Raw genomic sequence first — 23,432 nt, 5'->3', positions numbered from 1 at the left:
CCCCATGTCCCCCCTGGGCAGCAGGAGTCCAGCTGCCTCGGGAGAAATGTGATGTGGGAGCCTGGACTCTTTAAAAGCCCCCCGGGGCCTACATCTGTCTGCGCCCAAGCAGCGAGGGGCACCTTCACTCACCTCACACCTGTGCTTGACACAGCCAGTGTTTAAGGAAATGAAACCCACGGTCCTATCCCTGGAAGCAGTGTCAGGGCGGGGGCACAGCATTTTAGAAAAACATTCTGCGTCTTTATAACTGAGGCTTCTGACCAGATGCAGAGATGTCCCCAGGTGGATTTTCAGACTTTGTGCCTCTGTCCTCACTTCATGAAATGGACTGTTTTCCCCCATGACAGTAGTAGCCTCTGCGACAGACAGTTAAACCTTCTCCTGGTCCTGCACTCCTTCCATGGAGCCCCGTCACCCTTCAGCCTCCCCGCCCTGACACTGCTTCCGGACATAGGACTGTGGGTTTCATTTCCTTAAACACAAGCTGTGTCAAGCACAGGTGTGAGGTGACTGAAGGTGCCCCTCGCTGCTTGGGCGCAGACAAATGGAGACCCCGGGGGGCTTTTAAAGAGTCCAGGCTCCCACATCACATTTCTCCCGAGGCAGCTGGACTCCTGCTGCCCAGGGAGGACATGGGGGTGTGAGCAGGCCCCTGCTTCACCTCTAAACCGGACCATTTTTTTGTAGTTTTAGTCTTCCCTCCTGACCCCACACTTTTGGTTCAGTTCTGTCATGTGAGTTCCCCGTACTCCGTAGCTTCTGCCCGCACACGGTTCCTCCTGTGAACTGAAAGAACCGGGTGCTCAGAGAGCAAATGGTGCAGTCAGCTGCTGGCTGGCCCGGGTGTGCGCTCAGGTCAGGCTCAGGCAGGAGGGCCTAGTGTTCTGATTGGGGAACTCTGAGACTGAAGACATTTTAGCCATAGATCATAAGGGACCTGGTTGCTGTCCGTGTTGCGATTAGAGGGGGTGAAAGGAGTGGCAGTGATGACACACCCCGTCCTTTCTCTTTGCAGATTTGATCAGCAGAATGGGATGCAAGGTGCTCTTCAGCCTTGGTCAGCAGATGCTGAGGCGGAAGGTGGTGGACTGCAGCCGCGAGGACAGCCGGCTGTCCCGCTGCCTCAACACCTTTGACCTGGTGGCGCTGGGGGTGGGCAGCACGCTGGGGGCCGGCGTGTACGTCCTGGCCGGCGCTGTGGCCCGTGAGAACTCTGGCCCTGCCATTGTCATCTCCTTCCTGATCGCGGCGCTGGCCTCCGTGCTGGCTGGCCTTTGTTACGGCGAGTTCGGTGCTCGTGTCCCCAAGACCGGCTCGGCATATCTCTACAGCTACGTCACCGTTGGGGAGCTCTGGGCCTTCATCACAGGGTGGAACCTCATCCTCTCCTACATCATCGGTGAGTCGTCCCCTTCCGTCGTTCCCACTTCCCTACTTTGCTCCAAATAGACCAAGTCTGGTTTCTTCCGAGGAGAGCCTCCTTGCCTAACCATTATCCGTCCTCCTTTTCCCTTCTTCCTTTCACGGAAGGCAGAGGCACCGCTGGCCCTCCGGCTGCTCTTGGTGTTCATGGTCGGGTGTGCTGGGGTGCAGAGGGGACAAGCCCGGCCAGCAAGGAGGTCGTTCCTGTTAACATGGAAGGCATAGAACCATGGGATGTTTCTAATTAGTTAAAAAGGATTTAGTCTCTTTTAGTGAAATTTTTTTTGACTACTAGAGTAAAGTCATCATGGACATAGGAAGATGGGGGGGATATAGAAAAGCATGAAGAAGAAAGTAGAAATTACCCAATCTGAGAACTGGGAGGTAGTAATTCTCTCATTCATTCATTCATTCTCTCAACAAATATTTATTGAGCACTTGTTCTGTGCACGGCATTTTGCTAGATATTAGGGATGCAATGAAGGAAAAAAGACCGTCTCTGTTCATGAGAATTTACTGTTTAGGGATTTGACCATTGTTCATATTTTTGTGAAGTTAAATGCATATTTTTGGCACAGTAGCTCTCTTTCTGCATAGAACAATAGATAGTAAACATGCCTCACAGTGTTTTTCCATAGTAACATTCCTCATGGTTGTATACCATTGTATTGAAACAAACACCTGAATAAAAGAATAACCAAAGGATTTGCATGGCCAGTTCACAGCAGTAGAAATGCAAATAGCCATTAAACATTCCACTTATATTTTATCAGGCTTTTTTGTAATATTATCAAAAGACAGTAAGATGTGGTAAGTTGAGCCTGTGAGGACTGGGAATATCATGCGCGGTTCTGTGTGTGGCCTCTGTGGGGCGCCACTGCCACACACCCAGGCTACCTGCCCTTTCAGCCCTGCGCTGTCTGCTTAGAACCAACCTGGCTTACTCCTCCAACTTCCAAAATAAATTTCATAACAATGAAACTTGTAAGTGCAAACGCTCACACAAGCCGAGGTCTCTCGGTGGGAATGCAACTATTTTAGATGGGCTGTTGTGTTTCCAGAAGATTTACCAGGGCACGACACAGGAGAGCGTGAGGCCTGATAGTCCTAGAGTACCGATATGCTTCTTTGCCAGAGCGCCATGCATGTGGAGTCATGCATGTGTCATGTGCCACTGCAGGAACTTCCACCCTTAGCTGCTGGGGAGGGCAGTTTTTCCAGCCAACATGGGGTTTTAAAGCCCTGACTCAGAGCTGGGGGTGGGGGAGGCCAGGCAGCCCCTCTCAGCCAGCAGGGTGGGGTTCGGGAGCCCCATCAGCAGTGAGCCGGCCTCTGGGGGAGATGGGAGACCATGTGTCTTCACTGGGTTGTGGCCTTGATGGACGGGTTTCATAATAGGTGATCTGCTCAGCACAAAGAAATGTGGTTTAATTTTTGAGTTGTTGGGAAAATACTTATCATGAAACCAAATAGCAAAATTGAGTCTGCAGGTCACCCTGGCAAGCAAACTCCTGAGGGTGATCCAGACCGCAATCACCAGCAAAACCCCCTTTGAGAAAGTAAAGGAAAATGCTCTGTGTGACTATTGGAATTTTAGCGATATTTCCTGAGGAACAGCACTAGGAAAGCAGGGACTTTATTCAGATTGAGAGAGAGGGAGAAGGAGAGCGCACAGTCAGCTGTTGTTGGCATTGGGAGTGCTGCCTCCATTTGCGTTCCTCATGGCGGGGGTGCAGGGCGAGAACTTCGTCTGCCAGCAGGTGCTTGGGGACCTGTGGCTGTGAGCCCAGGGTCAGGCACAGAGTGGCAGAGGTGAGTCAGCCGCGTGTGGTGCCCTGGTCTCCCCTTGCTGGGAGAGCAGTGTTCACCAGGAGAGCCATGGAAAAGGAGCTTCCGAGCAAGGTGCACCCTGCTCACTGCGCCCTGGGAGGACCTTGAGCCATCAGTTACGTGGCTTGCCATCATTGTTTCTTTTTTTATGAAATAAAATAGGTAGAATTGAATAAACACTCTCCGAGTGCCTCTCAGGTAGCAAGGGGTAACGTTGTAAATTCTTTACTAATAATTTGGTTATATGTATGTTGAGGGTAACATGTTCTATAAACTTTTATTAATCATGTAGTTATATATTTGAAACACATGTATACACGTGTGTTAGGCAGGGGCAAAAAATACATTTTTCCCCCCAGGCCCTAGAAGCTTCCTTGAACTTTTCATTTCACTGTGAACACTGGTTGACCCTCTTCTGAGTGTGCATGCTGAGGTCTGCCTGCGGCAGAGTCCCATGCACCATCTGAGACCCCGCACGGCTGCTGTAAACGTCCAGCTTAATGACAAATACTTTGTTAATTGCTTTCTTTCACGTTCCTCTGATATGTGTTGTTTTGTGACAGGTACTTCAAGTGTGGCAAGAGCCTGGAGTGCAACGTTTGATGAGCTGATTGGCAAACCCATTGGGGAGTTCTCTCGGACTCACATGTCTCTGAACGCCCCTGGAGTGCTGGCCACAAACCCAGACATCTTTGCTGTGATCATAATTCTCATCTTAACAGGTACACCCACCCAGTGAGAGGGCCATCAGGTTGAGGCAGGTGTCCAAGAAGGCAGGTTCCTACTGGGGTCTCTAGAAAGACCAGGTTTTCTTCTTTTTCTCTTTGTCCCCTCCACCCCTATTTTCTTTCTGTAATTAATACAGACATCTTTTTTTGTCTTAGTGACTTATGATACATTCACAGCAGGGCTGGCCTATTTAATAGCTGCTGAGTTGTGTGTCATTTAGCTAACAGAACCTCAGGTGTTTATGTGACTATTGAGTACCATTTTTTTAGTACTTCAGGCTTTTTGTGCAAGTGACTCAGGAATACACTGTTGATCCCGTGATGACCAGTTGGGAAGGAAAGTTGGTGTTCATCAGCCAGGTTGAGGTGCAGGGACGAGGTCTGTCTGGAACACTAACAAGTGTCTGGGGTGTCAGAGACATCTCAGTTGGTTTTACACCTACTGGTGGTCAAAACACCCTTTAAGCAAATAAGTTTTATGACAAAGTTATGGATACAGAATTTAAAAATGCCTGATAGTGCTTGCCCATAGCTGATAGCAGCCTCTTCTTACATGTATCCGTGTTTCAGCCACTAGGTGGGGGTTTTGCTGACATAAACATTAAGTTGATGAAAGGCAGATAAATTCTCTTTTGTAGTTAGAAAACCTTGCATGGTTTTAAAAACAACCCATCTAATTTTGCCCACTATGTAATTGAAATCATTTTGCATAGGCCAGACTCAGCAGTATTTCTGGTCCAGTGGTAGGAACATGTATCAGAAATTAAGTTTTCACTAGTCAGATTTTCATAAACACGAGAGGGAGGGACACAAAAGGAAAGATACAGCAGAGTGTGGTGTCTTCCCTGTGATGAATCATTCTATTCTCTTCTAATGTCTGCATTTCAGAATTCAGTCTGTTATGTGAGCCTCTTTTATTGTAGAATTAGAGGCCCAGTACAAGAAATTTGTGCACTCGGGGTGTGGGAGGGGGTCCCTCAGCCCGGCCTGCACCCTCTCGCAGTCCTGGAGCCCTTGGGGGATGTCCAACTGACGGTCAGTCAGACATCCTTAGTGCTGCCACGGAGGCGGGAGAGGCTCCTGCCACCGCTGCTATGCTTGCCAGCTGTGAGCCCGGCTTCTGGCTGAGCTGCGCTCCCCCTGTGGGAGCACACCGACCACCAGGGGGCAGCTCCTGCATTGAGTGTCTGCCCCCTGGTGGTCAGTGTGCATCATAGCGACTGGTCTTTCCACAGTTTGGTCAATTTGCATGTTAGCCTTTTATTATATAGGTTGTATAAAAGACACAATGCAGAGCAGCGATCTCAAATCATAAATTATATTGTGTGTTCACTGGATACTTTTTCATGCCTCTTTTCTTGCTGACAGTTTGCACAGAACTCACCAGGTGGCATCTTTACCCCAAGGTGGTCCTGCATTGTCATGTGGTTTCTGAGCATTTTTATCACCTGGTGTGTTTTTTAATGTGAGTTACGAGCTAGAACTAGTCTGGCCTAGTGCTTACGGGGTGGCAGTTCCACAACCACAGACACTGTCATTACTGATGTTGCTAACACCCACACGGTGATCTGAATAATTTCCGATCTGAAAAACTCATTCTACTAAGAAACTGAGCAAAGTGTCTCCTTGGAGAAACTAAAATCCTGCTCCTGAGGGTGGTTCTCATAAAATACTTTAATAAGGGGCAGGGTGCAGGGAGAGGCGCTCATTTCATCTCCTGGGGGGCTTGATGCCCCATCTCTGCAGCCCTGGTGCCCCCTGGATGGCGTCCTCATAGCATTGTTAAACGTCTTGATCACTGCCTCTAGAAAGATCACGAATTCAGCCCCATCCCCAGAGGCTCACAGAAGTCTTTAGAATTTGATGCCATGTGAGTTCTTGTTAAGTCACCGCCCTCATTCCCGTCCCCATCCCAGGAAGGATCTGCCTGGTATGAGGTTAATGCTCCATGTTTCCTGTGTGTGCACATTTTCAGGACTTTTAACTGTTGGTGTGAAAGAGTCAGCTATGGTCAACAAAGTATTCACTTGTGTCAACGTCCTGGTCCTGGGCTTCATCGTGGTGTCAGGCTTTGTGAAAGGATCGCTTAAAAACTGGCAGTTCACGGAGGAGTATTTGCACAACAACTCTGGTCTCCTGTGCTCCAACAAGTGAGTTGCTCCCTCTGCCCGCCCCTGGGCGTGTGGCAGTTGGTGTGTCTGGGGGATGGAACTGGCTAGAACCATACGAGTCTTTTTTCAGTAATGTGGTTTGAATTTGAACATTTTATTAAATTTTTTTGTAGTGACATAGCTGAGGGTGTTTTATTGGTTTAAAATAAATTTTATTCCCCTCAACTAGACAGAACATGGTATGACAAGGACGCTTATGGTGTAACCAGAGTTTTCATTCTAATTCCATCATGTACACAGTTGAGGATCACTGTCAGACTCACTAAGTAATCCCTTTTTTCTCTTATTCTGTTTCATGACCTTCTTCTGAGTTTTGTGATCAGAAAAGATTTTCTCTGCAATACCATGGTGATACCACTTTATTTCAAAATGTTTAATAACCCAGAAAAAGAAATATGTGGAACTTGTATCAAAGTTTTTCAGAATTACTAAAGTATCAAACTGTGATTCTAATAATCTCTTTCTCCCACACTTGACTTGGGTTGTATCAGCCCTGAAAAGCTGTGGCCCCATCCCCCTGACCTGTCTCTGGCTCAGGGCACTCAGGGCTAGAGGCAGGTGATAGGCGGGCTCACAAAAGCCAAATAATCATAATGTATCTTTTTTTAAAATTTTTTATTTTACTGATTTTTTACAAAGAGGAAGGGAGAGGGGTAGAGAGTTAGAAACATCGATGAGAGAGAAACATCGATCGTCCCCTACTGGGGATGTGCCCGCAACCAAGGTACATTGCCCTTGACCGGAATCGAACCTGAGACCCTTCAGTCTGCAGGCCGAGGCTCTATCCACTGCACCAAACTGGTTAGGGCCATAATGTATCTTTTTTGTCAGATTTTCAGGTGAAACTTAGGGTCCTGGGATGGAGAACAGGGAGTGTGATTTTGCCCATGAACCTATTTTAATTACTGCTAAAGGTTAAACTGCTCAGATAGAGATTCTTCTAAACTGTGGTAGCTTTAAAATGATGTCTCACGTCCCGGAATGAGCAGTTCAGTTGGCCGGCCAGAGAGGCTGTATATAGGCTTTCAGGGACCCAGGTCGTGGAACACCTGATTGTTTTGTCATCTCTGAGGATGCTGCCCTTACCTACCTGGTTGGAGCTGGGCTGTGGGTGCTGGCATCATCCAGCTGTCCCAGAAAGGGAGCAAGTGTGGAGCCGAGTGTTCCCAGTGCTTTTAAGGACGGATCCCGGAGACACACGCTTCTTTTGCCCCCATTCCGCTGCAGAATCCAGTAGCCAGCCACATGTAGCTGCAAGGGACGCTGAGGCACTGGGGGTCTGAGTGGTCACATGCCAACTTGGTTGCTGGTTGTTAAGGGCCAGGTGCCCAGTTGCCTGATTAATGGGCAGGCATTGATGTATGACTAGTTCATGACCAGACACCAATAGGAAACTATTGAATTAAGTGCACGAAACTTCACTAACTCTAATATTAAATGGTTAATACTTCAAATATAAAGAGCCTTTTAGTCTTTGGAGACTAAATCCTATTACAGAGAAATGAGGACTTTTAATACATATACCCAAACATTCCTGAGTCACATTTATGCCAAATTTCTTGGTGCCCATTCACTTATGGAGGAATAAAGCCAAATCAAAAATCTTTGAAGAAACAGTCAACTTTGAAAACCTTGGGTGCTGTCTTACTGGTTGCTGTTTACAGGTCAGGAATTAAATGTTTCCTAGTTGTCAGTCAAGATTTAATTTTACGGTTTTTATGAAGAGGTTGTCCATGCCAGCTGATGGTGTGTGCTTTCATCAGTCATCCTCACCCTGAATGTCCTAGCAACAGGGAACTCTGCTGGCCTCCCAAAGTGGCGTTTGTAGCCCAGCCCTTGGTCCTGTGTGAGACCCCTTCAGCTACATCTGCCTCCAGCCCTGGGACACGCCATGGAGGGCAGCGAGTCGGCCACTTTAAGAGGGGGATGCAGTAGGACAGGGACATGGCTTGCTTGTTTATTTTATTAAAATCTGTAAGATTCTTCCTTTTTCTTTTTTTAACCAGCTCTAGATCTGTATTTTTGACAATGGCCACACAGTCTTTCATGAAATAGTTTGTCTCTCTGAAGTTCTAAGGCATTACCCAAAAAAACCATATAACATGGAGGGGCTTCCTCATGTGTGGGTTAGGGGCAGTTCCCACCGCACCCTGCTGCGATCGTAGGAGTCCGCTCACCAGGGTGTCCCGTTCTTTGTGACTCACAGAGCCCATGGGAGCGGCTGCGGTGTGGACTGTGGACCACACTTTGCTGACGTACCTGTCCTGGGCTGCCATTTTTGTGTCGGGTTGGTGGTTCATGTCAGTAAATGACAAGCTTCCGTCTCAGTCTGGTAACCATTTTCCCCACATCTATCACTTGTGCATTTCTTGGGGCTTCCCCCAGGTTGCTACTGAACCACTGTAAGTCCCACAATTAGGGTCTCATGCTTCACATCCAGTGGCTCCATGGCAGCTTCTGGAACTGAGGAATGTAATTATCCCAGAGGAATCAGTAAAAGGTTAATCCTCATTGGAAAGTAATTGGATCCAAACTATCTGTTTATTTCATTAGCTCATTGATAAATCAAACTGAAAGCAACTTTGCCGAAATGAGTTGCTAACTCAACCTCAGTGCATCAGTGCTTATAGAGTTGGAATATTCTTTCATTCTGTTCTCATGTTGGGAGGCGAAGCGGTCTGGGAGGAGGGGCGGTGGGAGGTATGACCGTCCTCGCCCGGGGGCTCTGTGGTAAGTGACAAGAAGCCTGCAGCCAAGTGGAAGATGTGGCCACAGGGGAGGGCTGGAGCTGCACTTCTCAGACAGAAGAGGCGGGGCTGCTCTTCCGGGGGCTGAGGCTCACGAGTAGTTGGTGAGAGGCAGGGCCTGGGGTAGACTGATGTCAGAGAATGCCGCCCAGGCGAGACCCGGCAAGGGCTGAGCCCCACTCTTCAAGCTTAGACGTAGTGTTTTACTTTAGAGTCACAGGTTTTGATCCTTTGGGACTGTTTTCTGGATCCTTAAGGACTTTGGGGTTCACAAAATGTGCTTGACTTTGAATTCATTACTTCAGCAAACAACTGATCCCCGCCCATGAGCCCAGCTGTGCTAGGCACCAGCCTCCATCTGAAGCATCCCAGCTGCCCACTGTGTGTGCATGGGTGCTTAGGAAACATTGTTTTGTTGACTGAAACAGCAGTTTTCAAACCTCAGTGTCTTTGGAAATGCTTGTTTTGAGACCTGAGTTACTGGCAAATATGGAGACTTTTGCAGTTCGTTCCTACATCTGGGGCCCCTGCACTGCCCGGCTCCATTTCTTTCTCCAGGATTCTGGGGGAGAGGCTGCATTTGTTGGTCTCTCCTCTTTCCTGAGGATACCCTGTCACAGTCCCTATGTTCCATCCCCACCCCACGTCTATATTTAGAAGAGGCTTCTGGAAAGAGCATAGTGTGCACCATTGTGGTCAGGGCCACACCCAGCGGAGGCCTGTTGTCCACAGAGTCGGACGCAGTGGCTGGCGACAGCTGCCAGGGGTCATGGCCTGAGGGTCTGGAGCAGGGGTCATAAGTCAGGTAGTGGCTGTTTACAATGGCTTCTCTTTGGGACCATGAAGCTAGTGTTGTGACCTTTGCTGTGACTTGTTGTTTTCCTAGTGAGACGAAAGAAGGGAATCCCGGTATCGGTGGGTTCATGCCCTTCGGGTTCTCTGGTGTCCTGTCAGGAGCAGCCACCTGCTTCTATGCCTTCGTGGGCTTTGACTGCATCGCCACCACAGGTATGCCCGAGCGCTGTCGGGAGCCCATGCCCCGCCCTCTAGCTGTCCAGACAGGCCAGCCTCATTTTACCCACGGGTCACTATTTTCCTTCCTGTGGGTTTGTGCCAGTCACCAAGCTTCCACACCTGAGTAATGTGTAGACTGCAGCTTCCTGCTGATCTTTCCTACCCTTATCACTTCCCCAAGTCCCAGGTCACAGTTCCTGGCAGGAAACTGCATCCTGAATGTGACTAACCCTTCTACTAGAATGGGATAATGACAGACAGGGCTACAGCCTGACTTCATATCTGTGCATCATCCGGGAGAAGCGAAGCCATTAAAAATATTGTCATCCTGGCGAATTGAATAGGCTAGGCTCCATTGGACCTCCCAAATCTCCCTGCCAAAGGAAACAAGTCTTTTCCTTGGCGGAACCATGATGTAAAGGCCGAGAACACCATCTAGGGCCTAGGGGTCATCTGGTCTGTGTTGCAGAGGGCCACCCTGTGTTTCCAGAGCCCAGGGAGGCATTTGTGGTGGCACAGACTCCCTGGACGCTGACAGGCCAGGGCCTCATGGTTTATGGTTGTCCCCCTGGCTGCCTCTAGGTGAGGAAGTCAAGAACCCCCAGAAGGCCATCCCCGTGGGCATCGTCGCCTCCCTCCTGATCTGCTTCATCGCCTATTTTGGGGTGTCGGCTGCCCTCACACTCATGATGCCGTACTTCTGCCTGGACAAGGATAGCCCCCTGCCTGAGGCCTTCAAGCATGTGGGCTGGGATAGCGCCAAGTATGCGGTGGCCATTGGCTCCCTCTGTGCTTTGTCTACGAGGTGAGGATTCTCAGGTTCTTGGGTTGATGTCAGGTGTGGTGGGCCAGGTAAAGCTAGACACGCAGGTCTGCTATTAAAGTTACTCTTTTCCCTGGAAATGGAGCCAGTGCCTCAACCCTGATTCTCTGGCTTTTCCTTGTTGCTATTAATCACCCAAGAGTTATTCATGTTACTGATCTCCTTGAAGAGCCCGAGGCCCACTTTTTTACACCATCTGCTCAGCAAGGACTGTCTTTCTGTCCCCGACTTTGGCCACTGGACCAGGCCAGCTCTTTGAACACTGCATTTTGGCCTCAGTTTGACCATAACGTGGAGGTAACCTTGAAAAAGGGAGAGTGCCTTTTAATGAGAGGCATGTTGCCCCTGGTATGTCCTGTGAGCCCACATGAACATTTGCTATTTGTAAATGTCGATTTACCATAGAGATGTCCTCATGAACGCTCGGGTGCTTTTATTTTCTGTTTGAGTCGGCTGGAAATAACTGTAGGAATAAATGTAAAATTTCACTTCCAGAAAAACGACTAGTTTGTGCTGGTTTGCTAGGCTTTTCCTATTCTTAGACTTCTACATACTCAGAGTAGTGCTTTCTCCAGGGCTGGCATATGGAATTCTGAGGTTATATAGCTTGGTGGCGGCAGTCCTGGCGAGAGTCCAGGGCTCCTACTCCTCAGGTCAACCGGGCTGGTCAGACCCTGGTGCCTTGGTTCCTGGGAAGCTCCTCTAACGGACGCCTTTTCTTCCATCTAGCCTTTTGGGCTCCATGTTCCCCATGCCTCGCGTCATCTATGCCATGGCTGAAGATGGGCTGCTGTTTAAGTTCTTGGCCAAAATCAACAACAGGACCAAAACACCAGTAATCGCCACGCTAACCTCAGGAGCCATCGCTGGTAAGACCTGGAACTAATTTCACACGCTAATATTTCAACAGTTAAGTCATTATTGTTCCCTAGGGAAACATCCTGAATTGTGCTGCGGTCTGTGAGAAATTTTAACTTTTGTTTTCTAGCCTTAGACCTGGTTTATGGCAAGGTAACTGCCCTTCCAACAGAAGGCAGAGGCGAGTGCTCCAGGGGATGTGATGGAATTCCCACTAAGTTTGAGTTCTTCTGTTATTATTATCCTCGCATTGGCCCGAGCTTAGGGTAATGGTCCCTCAGAGCCACCAGTCTCCTCCTTTTCTGAGTGTCCCTGAGTCGATTTTGGTAAGATGACGTCTTGCATTTACAAGCCAAGTGAGAGTTCGTGTTACCACTAGAAATTTAGTGTCCTTGTACCTTAGCCTGTGAATCCCTGGGAAACGAGGATCCCTTACGATTGGTGTTGTATAAAATGCACCACTTTGCCCTGGCCGGTGTGGCTCAGTTGGTTGGAGCTATGTCCCATGCACCAAGGGGTTGCGGGTTCAATTCTTGGTCAGGGCACATTAGCTGGGTTGCAGGTTCAATCCCCGGCACTTTGAGCCTGTGTGATGATCCAGAGGCCCCAGATTTAAGGAATGATGGGGGTCGGGGGTGGGGGTGGGGGAGGGCGGGGCTGAAATTTATTTGCACTGCATGCTGTTTGTTGTATACATTTCCGCCTCTAATGACTGGACTGCATTTCGTAGCAGGAAAGGCAGTGTGATCCCATTGTACAGAGGTGGAAGTGGAGGCACGGAGAGGTGACGGCAGAATGCAGACCCATAGTGTAGATCTGGCTCTTGGTTCCTGGTTTGTTTTTATGCCAAAGAGGCTGGCTCCTTCCAGGGTGCGAGAAGAGCATCGGGTCTTTTGGTAAATTAAGACACGTGACACCAGCCAATTTGTGCCATAGGGACTTGTCAAACGGCCATTGATAGGACATCTTATCTTAAATGAACGTGTTGTTATTAGTAGGATTTATGCCTTTAGCAAAGTGTGCTTCATTTTGTGGATTAACATTACATAATGGAAGAAAGCTAGCTTTTTATTATTTACTAAATTTGTCCTGTAATTCTACATTTCTTTTTTATTTGTTTTGTTTTTTGTTAATCCTCACCCAAGGATATTTTTTCCATTGATTTTAAGAGAGAGTAGAAGGAAGGGGAGGAGGTTGGGGGGGAGAAGGGAGAGAGAGAGAAAGAGAGAGAGAGACACACATCGATGTGAGAGAGACAGATTGATTGTTGTCTCCCGCACTTGCCCCGACTGGGGCTGGGGATTAAACATGCAACCCAGGTACGTGCCCTTGACCCTTCAGTGTGATGCTCCAACCATTGAGACACATTGGCTAGGGCTGTAATACATTTTTTAGAGTGATCACAGTGGTCAGGTTAAGGGACACATGTCAGAATACAACCACTATATTTAAGGGATTAAGGCATTGGAAACCATGAAATTTTTTTCAGTATTTACATGTAATTTGATTATATTAAAGACTGGCCTTAATTTCCTTCCTGTGCTGATTAAGGGAGATGAAACTATCATCATTAAAGTGACTACAAAGTACATTCACTAAACTTCTTTTTTTGGTGGGAGTGTAAATAAGTATTAGGTTTTCTAAAATCATCTCCCATGTTGTCTCGATTTCTCTGAGTGGGAATGCAGGTGCTTGTGGTGTGCATAGTAGGTCACCGTTCTATTTATCTGCAAGTCCTCTTTGCTCCTAAATCTTACTATTTATTCACAATCTAAATTTGTTTTAGCTGCAGTGATTTATAGGAGCTTGAGAAGTGTTTGTGGAAAAGCAATGGTTTTGTGTTATGCTTTAACTTGTCTCGATTGTGAATGATTTGAAAATACCCCAAAGTAGACCTAGCCAAGTTATTGTTTAAATGGGAAACAACCTCTATACGCATGTAAATACACATACACATTCTCACAAAAAGTACAAAGAATTTTCAAATAAGCATGCATGTGTTGTTGTTTTTAAGTGTGGTCATGGTGAAGGGCTTGAAATTGTTTGGGAATAACACTGCTTTCCATGCTCAACTGTCTGGGTCAGGAGCCTCATCCACCTCCTCATCATTGTTGCTGACAGATGCATATGTCTTGGATGATATACCAGAGACTGTTCTTACCTCTTCAGTAGTGTATAGCATGTTCAACGAGTGCTGGGTGGATGATGAATGAATAGATGCATGGCTGATGGATAGATTGGATGGCTGATGGGTGGATGGATGATAGATGGGTGGGTGGATGGATGATGAATGGGTAGGTGGATAGATGTACATGATTTGTCTGTGAGTCATCATCATATAGAAGAAGAAACACTGGACTTGGAATCACAAGAACCTCGTTTAAATTCTGACTTTTCCATCTAGCTCTGTGACCTTAGGTAACTCTCCCAACCTTGTCTGAATTTCAGTTTCTCCATCTGTAGTCTAGTTGCCATCTGTTGAGGACTGTGTACATGATTGAATCCTGAGCTTTTCTTCCTGTCAGCATCTTCCCATGGAAGGGCCAGGGGCTGGGGGGCAAGAAAAAGAAGCACCTCTGTGTGCGCTGGGTTACAGGCGGGTGGTGGCTCTGGGTGTCAGTCTGAGAAGAGGGCCACCCGTGGATCCTGATGTTTGTCTCCTCCCCAGCTGTGATGGCCTTCCTCTTTGACCTGAAGGACCTGGTGGATCTCATGTCCATCGGCACTCTCCTGGCTTACTCTTTGGTGGCTGCCTGTGTGTTGGTCTTACGGTATGTATGGCTTTTCTGGGTCCCATGACGGAAATGCCCATGAACCCTCCTAGCCTCTTAGCAGTTCAAATTAGTGGTTTATACAGTGCAGATTTTAGGTTGTTGATAACTCCTTTGGGAACTTCCCAGGAGAGGGTGGGGATGTGTGGTGGTTGAGAGCCTACTTATAGGGAATATCCATGAAAAGATTCAGGGGTGGCCCCACCTCCTTCTATGACGTGCCCTCATTTTTCTGACTGGATGTTGGGAGAATAGAGACAGGTTCTCATCCAAGCTGCTGAGCCTGGATCTTGGGATCAGCTTTTTTGAAGGTTTTGGTGATGATTTCAATATGGTCCAGCTTCTTGGGACAGAGTAGACTGGGGACTGGCCCTGATGAGAGTTGGGAGAATCCAATGAAACTTAGGTCACTGTGATGACCTTCAAAACTCAGGTTACTGCGGTGCTTCAGTGCACGCTGCTGGAGAAAGGAGTGCCATTATATGGTGTGAGGTGGCTGAGGTTGATGTTCAGGAAAACTTTCCAGGTTCTGGTGATAACAGAGCAGCCCGGGCTTAAGCTTGGTGTCTCGGCTACTCCAGGGCACCCCAGCAAAGCATACCTCCTGGTGCCAATTCTTTTTTGTTCTGGAAGGACAGGGCTCTGCTTCCCAAGTCCCAGAAATGGCCCAAGGTAGCATTCATCATGAGACCATGTACTCATGGAGACTCTTAGTGTTGGTCACCTGGCAGGAGCCTCCGTGTTTCTTTCCAGGCATTTATACTTACAAGGCCATTATCCCGTTTCTCATGTGTCAGCATCTAATGTATGTAAAACCTGGGTTGAGCCTTGGTGGTGATTGTATAGGATCAGCTAAAACTAGTTTACTACCACTTTTTGCTTCCCAAGGGCTCAATGCTGCAATCTTCTCCAAGGTCCCACCACCTTCTTAATTGGCCTCATGGTATTACATTTAGTGAATCAGTGAAAATATGGTGAACATCTTTAAGCTTACTCTTAGACTGTATGCAAAGTAATTCATAAGGCGCTCGGTTTTCCAGGACTGGTGGAAGAGATTTGAGTTTCGTTCATTTTGGGTAGGAGGATAAGAGGCCTCATTTAAAATGACTGCTCCATTCGCAAGTAGCTTGTATCTTGGAAATCATGCCACTGAACTCTATAGATTTATTTATGCCAAGGCATTTGGAGTTTTAAAATAAATTGATCCAATTAAGTCTCACAATATCTCAAAGCCATCAGCCTGCAGACACATTTCTCCAGCTTTCTGCACCAAATAGGATCCTGATGTTGCTTTCTATTTCTGTCTGTGCATTTAGTTCCCTGCAGCCTGGTTTTGTTGGAAGTGGCCTAGTATCTTAAGTTTCCAAGGGCTAGTGCTACTCTCAGAGCCAGAGAAACCATCTCAAGACATTTCTCTGGCTGGTTTATGGTGGAGGTCAAGTTGTCTCAAAACAGAGACACCAAAGAAGGCTGCTGCCGGAAGGTGAGACCCAGGTCTCCTCTGTTTCCTCTTTGCCAGAGAAGACATCATTCTGACCATCTTCTTCCCGTTTGATGCCTTGCGTCCTGGGAAACTTATCTTTGAGGGCTTACTAAGAAACTGAATTATTGCTTGTTCTTTTGCTTAATGAAAACATGTTGGTCACATTTGTCTGCAGGTATCAGCCAGAGCAACCTAACATGGTATACCAGATGGCCAGAACTACCGATGACCTGGATCAAGTAGACCAGAATGAATTGGTGAGCACCAGCGATTCCCAGACAGGCTTTTTACCAGAAGCAGAAAAGTTTTCTTTGAAAACATTACTTTCACCCCCAAACATGGAGCCCTCCAGATTCTCTGGGCTAATCGTGAACATTTCAACCAGCCTCATAGGTAAGAGCCTGCCCTTCCTTGGAATGTGTCTGGGGTCCTGCTTGTTGGCATTGCATGGTTTCTTGTCGCGGGGTACGGGGGTGGGTGTCAGAAGTCCTGCTGCTGGATGGACTGTGCTACCAGTTATTCTGTCCTCATTGCAGGTGATGCCTACAGAAATAGAGCCTCCCTCCCCATAGGTTTTGGGGAGAGCTGAGGATATCATGGGAACTTGAGAAATGGTTGAGATGCATCTCTCTTTCTCTCTCTCTGTCTCTGTCTTCAGCAATTCTTATCATCATCTTCTGCATCGTGACTGTGCTTGGAAAGGAGGCTCTGACCAACGTGGAGTTGTGGGCCATCTTCATGCTCATTGTCTCTGCCGTCCTCTGCTCCGTAGTCACGGTCATCATCTGGAGGCAGCCTGAGAGCAAGACCAAGCTCTCGTTTAAGGTGAGCAGCTCTGCCTGTGCTTCTGCAGGGAGCTGCCCGATGGGACACACCCCGCACGGGCCCTCCCAGGTGTGGGTGTTTGGCGGGAGGTGCTCCCTGGCCAGCCTCAGGGGAACATGGGCCATGGGCACAGACGGTGCCTGGTGGGGACCTGACCCTTGCTCTCAATGGTGTAGCTCCACCTCACCCACCGGGGCTTCTCACAAATGCCATCCAGGTGGGTTGTGTATCATCACCAAGCCTTGGAGGTACACTTTTAAATTTCACAAATAGTAGAATAGTTCAACCTTAGAGGTAAAGTGGAATCCTTCTTCTAGCCCCTGCTTTAATGGGAATATAGCAGGAGTGGAAAATAAGAATAGAGCTTTCTTCGGCAATTAGTTGCTTAGACCCAAGCTCCCGCCTGTTAGGGTGTGCCTGCATGGGGGTGTATTGACGTTGGAGGAGTTGAGGGTGCAAGGGTAGGATTGGCCCTCGCTTCCTCTTCCCAACGTAAAGATGGCAGCCGATATAGATCGCAGAGGTCCATGTAAGTGTCAGGTGCAGGATGTTTTCTAGGTCGTTTTGTTAAATGATGCAAACAGGTGCCAGCTCCGACTCTGCTGTCAGGGCTGACGCTCCACCTTGTGTCTTCGCAGGTGCCCTTCCTGCCAGTCCTTCCCGTCCTGAGCATCTTCGTGAATGTCTATCTCATGATGCAGCTGGACCGAGGCACCTGGGTCCGGTTTGCGGTGTGGATGTTGATAGGTATGTCCCATACTCCAGTGTCTCCTGAGACCTCCCACCCCTGCTGATCACTCATGACCCTGCTACTTACTTGGCAGATGGCTAATGTCTTTGAACCTCCTCAGTTCAGATTTCAAAACACAGTAGAAACACAGGTAGTCAACAGTTTTCTCTCAGATAACAAGGAGCTCCTGGTAGGTTGTGGGTCCTTCCCTCTTTTTCAGATACTTTCATTTTAATAGCCTCTTGCCTGAAGTAGTTATGTTATTGGGCAAGAGCTTGAGGTTAACAAGAGCAAGGCTGTGAGCATGAGCCTGCTGTCAATAAAGCACCAGTCGTTCCCACCCCCAGTAGGAAAGTCGGGACCTCACCTCTTTTCGTGGGCGGTGGGCACTGGCATGGCCTGCAGGGGCTTGGGTGTCACCTTGTGGGTGCTGGTCCTGTCTGGGACTGACCGTGGCCTGGCCTCTCTCCGGGCCTCTCCCTCTGGGGATAGCAGGAGATGGATCAGGTTTCTTCCTCAGTGTCCAGTCTGAGTGCTGATGAAGGGCGACTGGCCTTGACCTATGTCCCTCCGTGTCCCTGACAAGAGCAGAAATCTCAGGACCAGGTTTTGCTAAACCTCTCAGTCTGGGGCCACACCTTCGGGTAGACGGCTGCTGCTGTGCCATCTCCAGGGTGGTACTTTGCTACCCCATTCTCTGCAGACCCCTCACTCCCCTCAGAGTCTAGCCTGTGTTTAGCTGGACAGGCATCTCCTGTAGAGTCATTCTGTGAGAGCTGGCTCAGTCTGCGCTCAGCCCACTGTGGCCATTCCTTGAGACTGCAGAGCCAGGTGCTTACTTCCTGCCAGAGGTGCAGGGACTGCTTCTGAGCATCCCCATGTAAGCGCCTGGCTTCTGGGCCTTACCTACTTCCTGTACTTTTGGTAGCTGAGTTGAGTCCTTCCTTTAAGGACCACTTTCCTTATGTCACCAGCAAAAGGGTGGCCCCAGGGCCACCTGGGTCACAGTCTCTGGACAGTAGTTAGAATCACAGATCTCTGGACCGGACTGATTCGTATAGTACACTCATTCCCAGGTGACCCGAATGCCCCCTGCAGTGGGAGTCACTTCCACAGAGAAAAGGAGCAGCCGGGACCGTGCAGACTGCGCGGAGACCCACTCTGGCAGGGAGAAGCACAGCTTCTGCAGTGTCCGTTTTGACCCTTCCGGTGGCCACAGCCCCCCAATTAGGTGGTCATTGGATGAACCTGAGGGATTGATGTCCCTTCCAGAGGCCCCCAACTGAGCAGTTCCCCCTGCTCAGGAGCTTCCCTGGTATGACGCTCTCCAGAGGGTCACCTTTGCTGGACCTGTTTGGAGAGTTGTGTTGTTTCTTTAAGTGGAAAGTGTAGAGAGCGGAGGCTCAGCTCAGAGCAGGCAGCGTGGAGCGTCTTTGCTGAGCCCCAGGCTGCGCTGTCTGCTTCCTTGGACCCATCTGCTCTGTTCACTGCTCTCTGCTCTTGGCCTGCAGGCTTTGCCATCTACTTTGGCTATGGGCTGTGGCACAGCGAGGAGGCATCCCTGGTCGCTAAACAAGCAAAGACTGCTGATGGCAATTTGGACCACTGCAAATGACGCACAGCCGCATCCACCGGAGGTGACAGAGCTCCCAGACGCACCTTGCTGTCTCCACCAGTGCAACAGGACCCCCCCAAACCGCAAGGCTCCTGAGCAGCAGAAGGTGCACTGCCTGGACTACAGCCGCAGCCCACATCTCGAAGGGCCTGCCCGTCATGCTCTAGGGCAGGCTCACCAGGCGGTTACTTCTGACAGCTCCCTCCAGGGCCGCTTGGCTGCGGCTGCCACTGCGTCTCCTAACTTCCCTCCGAGCAGAAAGCAGCTCCTCCTGCCGTGCTGCTGTGGCCCCAGGCAGGAAGGAGATCTCCTTCTCATTAGTGGGCACCAGGGCTGTGTCCCAGGCACCGTTCTGGTATTGAAAACGCGGCTACTCCAGACTCATAGTAGCCTCTCCCTGCTCAGCTGCAACAGCCGGCCGTCAGTACAAGATGAGTACCACGAAACAGTATGCCTCCACAGGCCCGCCCCTGAGCCAAAGGACAGCTTGCTCCAAAAGAAAAAACAAAGACTGGTTTCCTTTTCCTGCCCCTGCCCTCTGAGTTGTTTCCAGAAGGGGTCTTAGTGTGACCCCTTCTCCACTCTGCCACCTTGACAGAACGAGAAGACAGAGCGGGAAGGAGGCAGGGCTGGGGGCCGGCCGCACTCCAGAACGCGTATGCACGGGGGACCTCCTTCAGCCACATTCCCACCGGGCCCAGCCTGTTCTTGCTGCTCTGGCATCTCATTGCTGCTCTGTGTCCTGAGCAACTGGAACGTGACACTGTTTATGGAGGATCGGCCTCAAATTAGCAGCGCTCAAAACACCCTTTTCCGTGGGTCTCTGCCGTTCACTGAACCCTGTCCTCTGATGCTTGCGGGTCAGTGTTTGGGGTCTTGTAGGGTTCCCAGGACAGGTGTCCGCTCGTTCTGAGGTGATGGTGCACGTTCCTCCCCACACTGTGGCCCCTGCCATGATCTCGTTGGCCCTTCTCTCAAGTGTAATCAGATTGAGTCCTCCTGTTAGTTTCTGTGAATCACTCCACCAAACAAGTTGGTGCTTAACATTAACTTGGAAAATGGCCAAATGATTAGCCTGTGCCGTCAGTGTATTGTTCAGAGTGTGAGGCCCCACACTCGACGGTTGGGGTATATTGCTGTCCCTCTGGTGTACCTGTCGTCCAAATGCCCTGGGTTTGTTTAGAGGTTTGTAACCCGGCCCAACCCCCTGCTCCATACGTCTCCACAGTGAGCTGCTCTCTGCGGCACTCACAGGCCGAAGCTGGAGAAAACAAACACCGGTCCCATCGTCCTCGTCAGGGTGTAGTCCGGGAGACAGGAGGCCCTTGTTGACGGAGACAGAGGGAGACAGACATTTCACACAACACAGAACATGTAAATGCTGCCTTCAAAGCTTATTTTCCCATTTCTTCCCCCCTGGCCTTTGGCACAAATCTGGTCGAAAGAAGCTGGTAAGTTGACAGCACTTGTCTTTTGTCCTGCCCAGAAGACTCTTGGAGAAAAGTTTGAGTTTGTGAAACAGCCAGACGGCTAGGCTGGCCGCTGGAGGACGGCTGGGCAGTCAGCCTGCCGGGGCAGGGCCCTTGGTCAGGCCCCAGGTCGATTTCCAAAGAAAGGTATTTAAATTTATGTAGAATGGTGCTGTAAACTATTTTGATAAATATTAACTTATTTTGTTTGGGTTTGGTTGTCTGCTGTTTTCTTGGGCCTGTTAGCTGTCTGCTCCATGTGGCTGATATTTTCCCACATAAAGAACTAGAGGGAGGTGTGTCTAAAAGAGATTTTTTTTTTTTTAATTTCTCTTTCTGATTGAAATATCCATGAATTTTCTGGGTGATCAGAGAGCAGAGAGCAGTGAACAGAGCAGATGGGGTCCAAGGAAAGTGCCCAACAGACTGTGATCACAGTTGACCTTTTCACTAGCAACACCCATCCTTCTGCAAACTGAAAAGGTGCGATTCTCCTGCACGGTCTCACGGATGAGAACCTGCCGACAGGCCAGAGCCAGACCTGCTCACAGAAGGCGCAGGGCTCAGGCTAAGGAGAATCCCTCACCCTCCCTCCAGGCAGAGCCCCAGTGGGGCAGGGCCCCGAGGGTGACTCAGACGTAGTGCACTCTTGCTGAGAGTAGTTTGTTCTCTTTGTGTCTGAGGGCCATGACATAGGGATGGTATTGGGGCTAACCTCTCAATGTGAATAGACTTAAAACACCTCATCCTGCCCCTGAAATACACACACACACACACACAGGCAAAAAGAAAATCCACCGAAAGTGCTCCTCCCACCAAACAAGAATAGGATTGTCAGTTTTGCAGCTCGGCCAGTATTTTCCTACACAAATTTCACACATCTGGAGACCCTCTGGGGATGTTGTGTCTACTCATCTGTGCCCCAGCCCCAAATGCTGAGGAGGGAAAGACCCTTTGTGCTGAGTAAGTGCCCCTTCCTGCCTCTGAAGTCCCATCAGCATGTTTCCAGGGCCTGAGAACTCACGAACAGAGCAAATTGGAGCCCCAGGGCCTCTGCTGAAGAGGGAGAGAGAAGGGGTTTCCAAGGAAAGAGCCGGCCTCTGGGGCCTTCCAGAAGGGGGACCCTTGGCCTCTGCACATGCCCCACCCTGCCCCATCAGCTCACACTCCCTCACCCCAACGCTGAGCTGGATTTGTTTTTCCAAACCAAGAAGGAGTAGTGATAGAGCCATCTTTTCCAGGCTGTTTTGGAAGGACTGTTGCCAGAACCCCTCACATCTTGCCCACCTTTGGTTTTATTCCATTGCGTTATCAGGCAGTCAGCCACCTGCTCCCATGTGCTGCCTCCTGCTGTGTGTTCCCGCCCCAGCTCCCAAGGCCCTGACACTGCCCTCTGCCCCTGTGGCAAGGCCCACGTTCACACTTGGATGAGGCACCTGGCCCTGCCTGATCCTTGACCACTGCATTGGTTCTGCTGCATGCGTGGGGGTGGGAAGGTGGATTCTGCCAGGTCTCCCCTCCACTCCCACCACTAAGGCTGTCTGAATTGACTAGGTTTTGCAACCCCAATAGGATGGCCTCTAACCTAACATTGGAGACAGACCTATGAGGTCAGGGTGGGAGGCTGGGTTCCTTGGGTGAGTGTGGACACACCTCATGGAGGCCCTGCCCGTTAGGTAAGCTCACGGGCATTTTGGGGAGCTCTGCCTAGCTTTGTACCAGGCCCCACTGTTACACATCTAATACAAGCCATCACCATGAAGACAGGCCCCATGACCAGCGTGTTCCAGGATGGATGGAGAGGGAGTGTTTGTGGGCACATCACTCTGCTGGGCGAAGGTGTGTGATGCGTATTTATGGAACTGGTTAGTTCCCTTTCAATGGAACTAGATATGTATAATCTAAACTATATCTGTTTGCCATCATAAGGAGAGTATTGTACTTAAGGTTCCTTGGGGAGAGGATATGTAGGTTTTGTCGGACTCTCCTGGACTTTTTTTTGGTAATGAAATGCTTTATTACCATCCAGTGGTGTAAGAAGCTACACTCTGTATTTCCTCATCGTCATTGTGATGCCTGAAAATTAGGCCAAAAAATGTCAACTGACGTTCATCTCCGTCACTATAATCCAGATTTTGTGCCCACTGCTTGCTGAAGCAGCGCTCTCTTTCAAGGGGACATGGACTGGCCAAGGGTCTCAGGCGCAGTTACCAAGGAGCCATCCTGGATCGTTCTCCAGAAGTGGCGCTTGAGATGGACGACCGTGGCCGTGAAGTCCAGGCGATTTTCTCAGGGTGTGAGAGTGTCCGCAGGCTCAGGAAGCAGGGCTAGGAAGATGCACTTAGACTTTGCTAGTTTAGTAACAAGGTATGATCTTGTGTTTCTTGATGACAAACTTTTTAATTTGAGAACTTATTCTCCTATTTGAGAAGCTATAATATATATTTAAAATAAGTTTCCTGTTTAAGTTGTGCCTTTCAGCATCACTGGGTGCAAGGAGCACCAAGGGTGATGATCCCCATGAGGGCTGGCTTATCACCAAACCTGAAGAGCTGTGGTTTCTCCAGTAAACGTTTCCTTCTATTGAACATGGAGCCATTATTAAATGAGTTTTGTTTTTTATTATGTAAATTGTAAAATATTTTTTGTTTGATGCTCTATTTTTCTAATAGTTTTCTTACAGTTATGATACTAGAGTTAGATTTTAACGCTAACTGCAAATCAGGTTGGTCTCTGCTGGTCCCTCCTGTTTTCACTTTATTTTAAGAACGAGCATAGATGTTGTCCATCACTTTTTTAAAATGTGAAACTGCGTCCCATTTTCGCTGACAACACTGTGCATCGACAACTTCTTACTGTACTTTGTGCTGTAAAATCGAACTGTTTTGTGGTACATTATCTCATGCTTCTGCAAATTCTAATAAATTCTGTAGCTTCCGTGTG

General features: G+C 49.0%; 1 protein-coding gene across 3 annotated transcripts in view; it reads left to right on the top strand.

Annotated features, from left to right (window-relative positions):
- The window catches only part of SLC7A1 (solute carrier family 7 member 1), a 58,750-nt gene extending 35,318 nt beyond the window's left edge, over nucleotides 1-23,432 (top strand). For all 3 annotated transcript variants that reach the window (XM_059684083.1, XM_059684084.1, XM_059684085.1), the window contains 11 exons: nucleotides 1,019-1,402; nucleotides 3,819-3,977; nucleotides 5,959-6,133; nucleotides 9,788-9,909; nucleotides 10,498-10,720; nucleotides 11,468-11,607; nucleotides 14,265-14,367; nucleotides 16,026-16,243; nucleotides 16,509-16,675; nucleotides 17,314-17,422; nucleotides 18,917-23,432. In XM_059684083.1, the coding sequence (XP_059540066.1) occupies nucleotides 1,033-1,402; nucleotides 3,819-3,977; nucleotides 5,959-6,133; nucleotides 9,788-9,909; nucleotides 10,498-10,720; nucleotides 11,468-11,607; nucleotides 14,265-14,367; nucleotides 16,026-16,243; nucleotides 16,509-16,675; nucleotides 17,314-17,422; nucleotides 18,917-19,020 (1,890 nt within the window). In that variant the 5' untranslated portion in view covers nucleotides 1,019-1,032 and the 3' untranslated portion in view covers nucleotides 19,021-23,432. The remainder of the gene's footprint in view (nucleotides 1-1,018; nucleotides 1,403-3,818; nucleotides 3,978-5,958; nucleotides 6,134-9,787; nucleotides 9,910-10,497; nucleotides 10,721-11,467; nucleotides 11,608-14,264; nucleotides 14,368-16,025; nucleotides 16,244-16,508; nucleotides 16,676-17,313; nucleotides 17,423-18,916) is intronic.

Source organism: Myotis daubentonii, chromosome 2 (assembly GCF_963259705.1).
Source record: "Myotis daubentonii chromosome 2, mMyoDau2.1, whole genome shotgun sequence".
Taxonomy (NCBI): domain Eukaryota; kingdom Metazoa; phylum Chordata; class Mammalia; order Chiroptera; family Vespertilionidae; genus Myotis; species Myotis daubentonii.
Note: the sequence above shows the minus strand (reverse complement) of the source record. Positions and strands in the feature narration are given on the sequence as shown.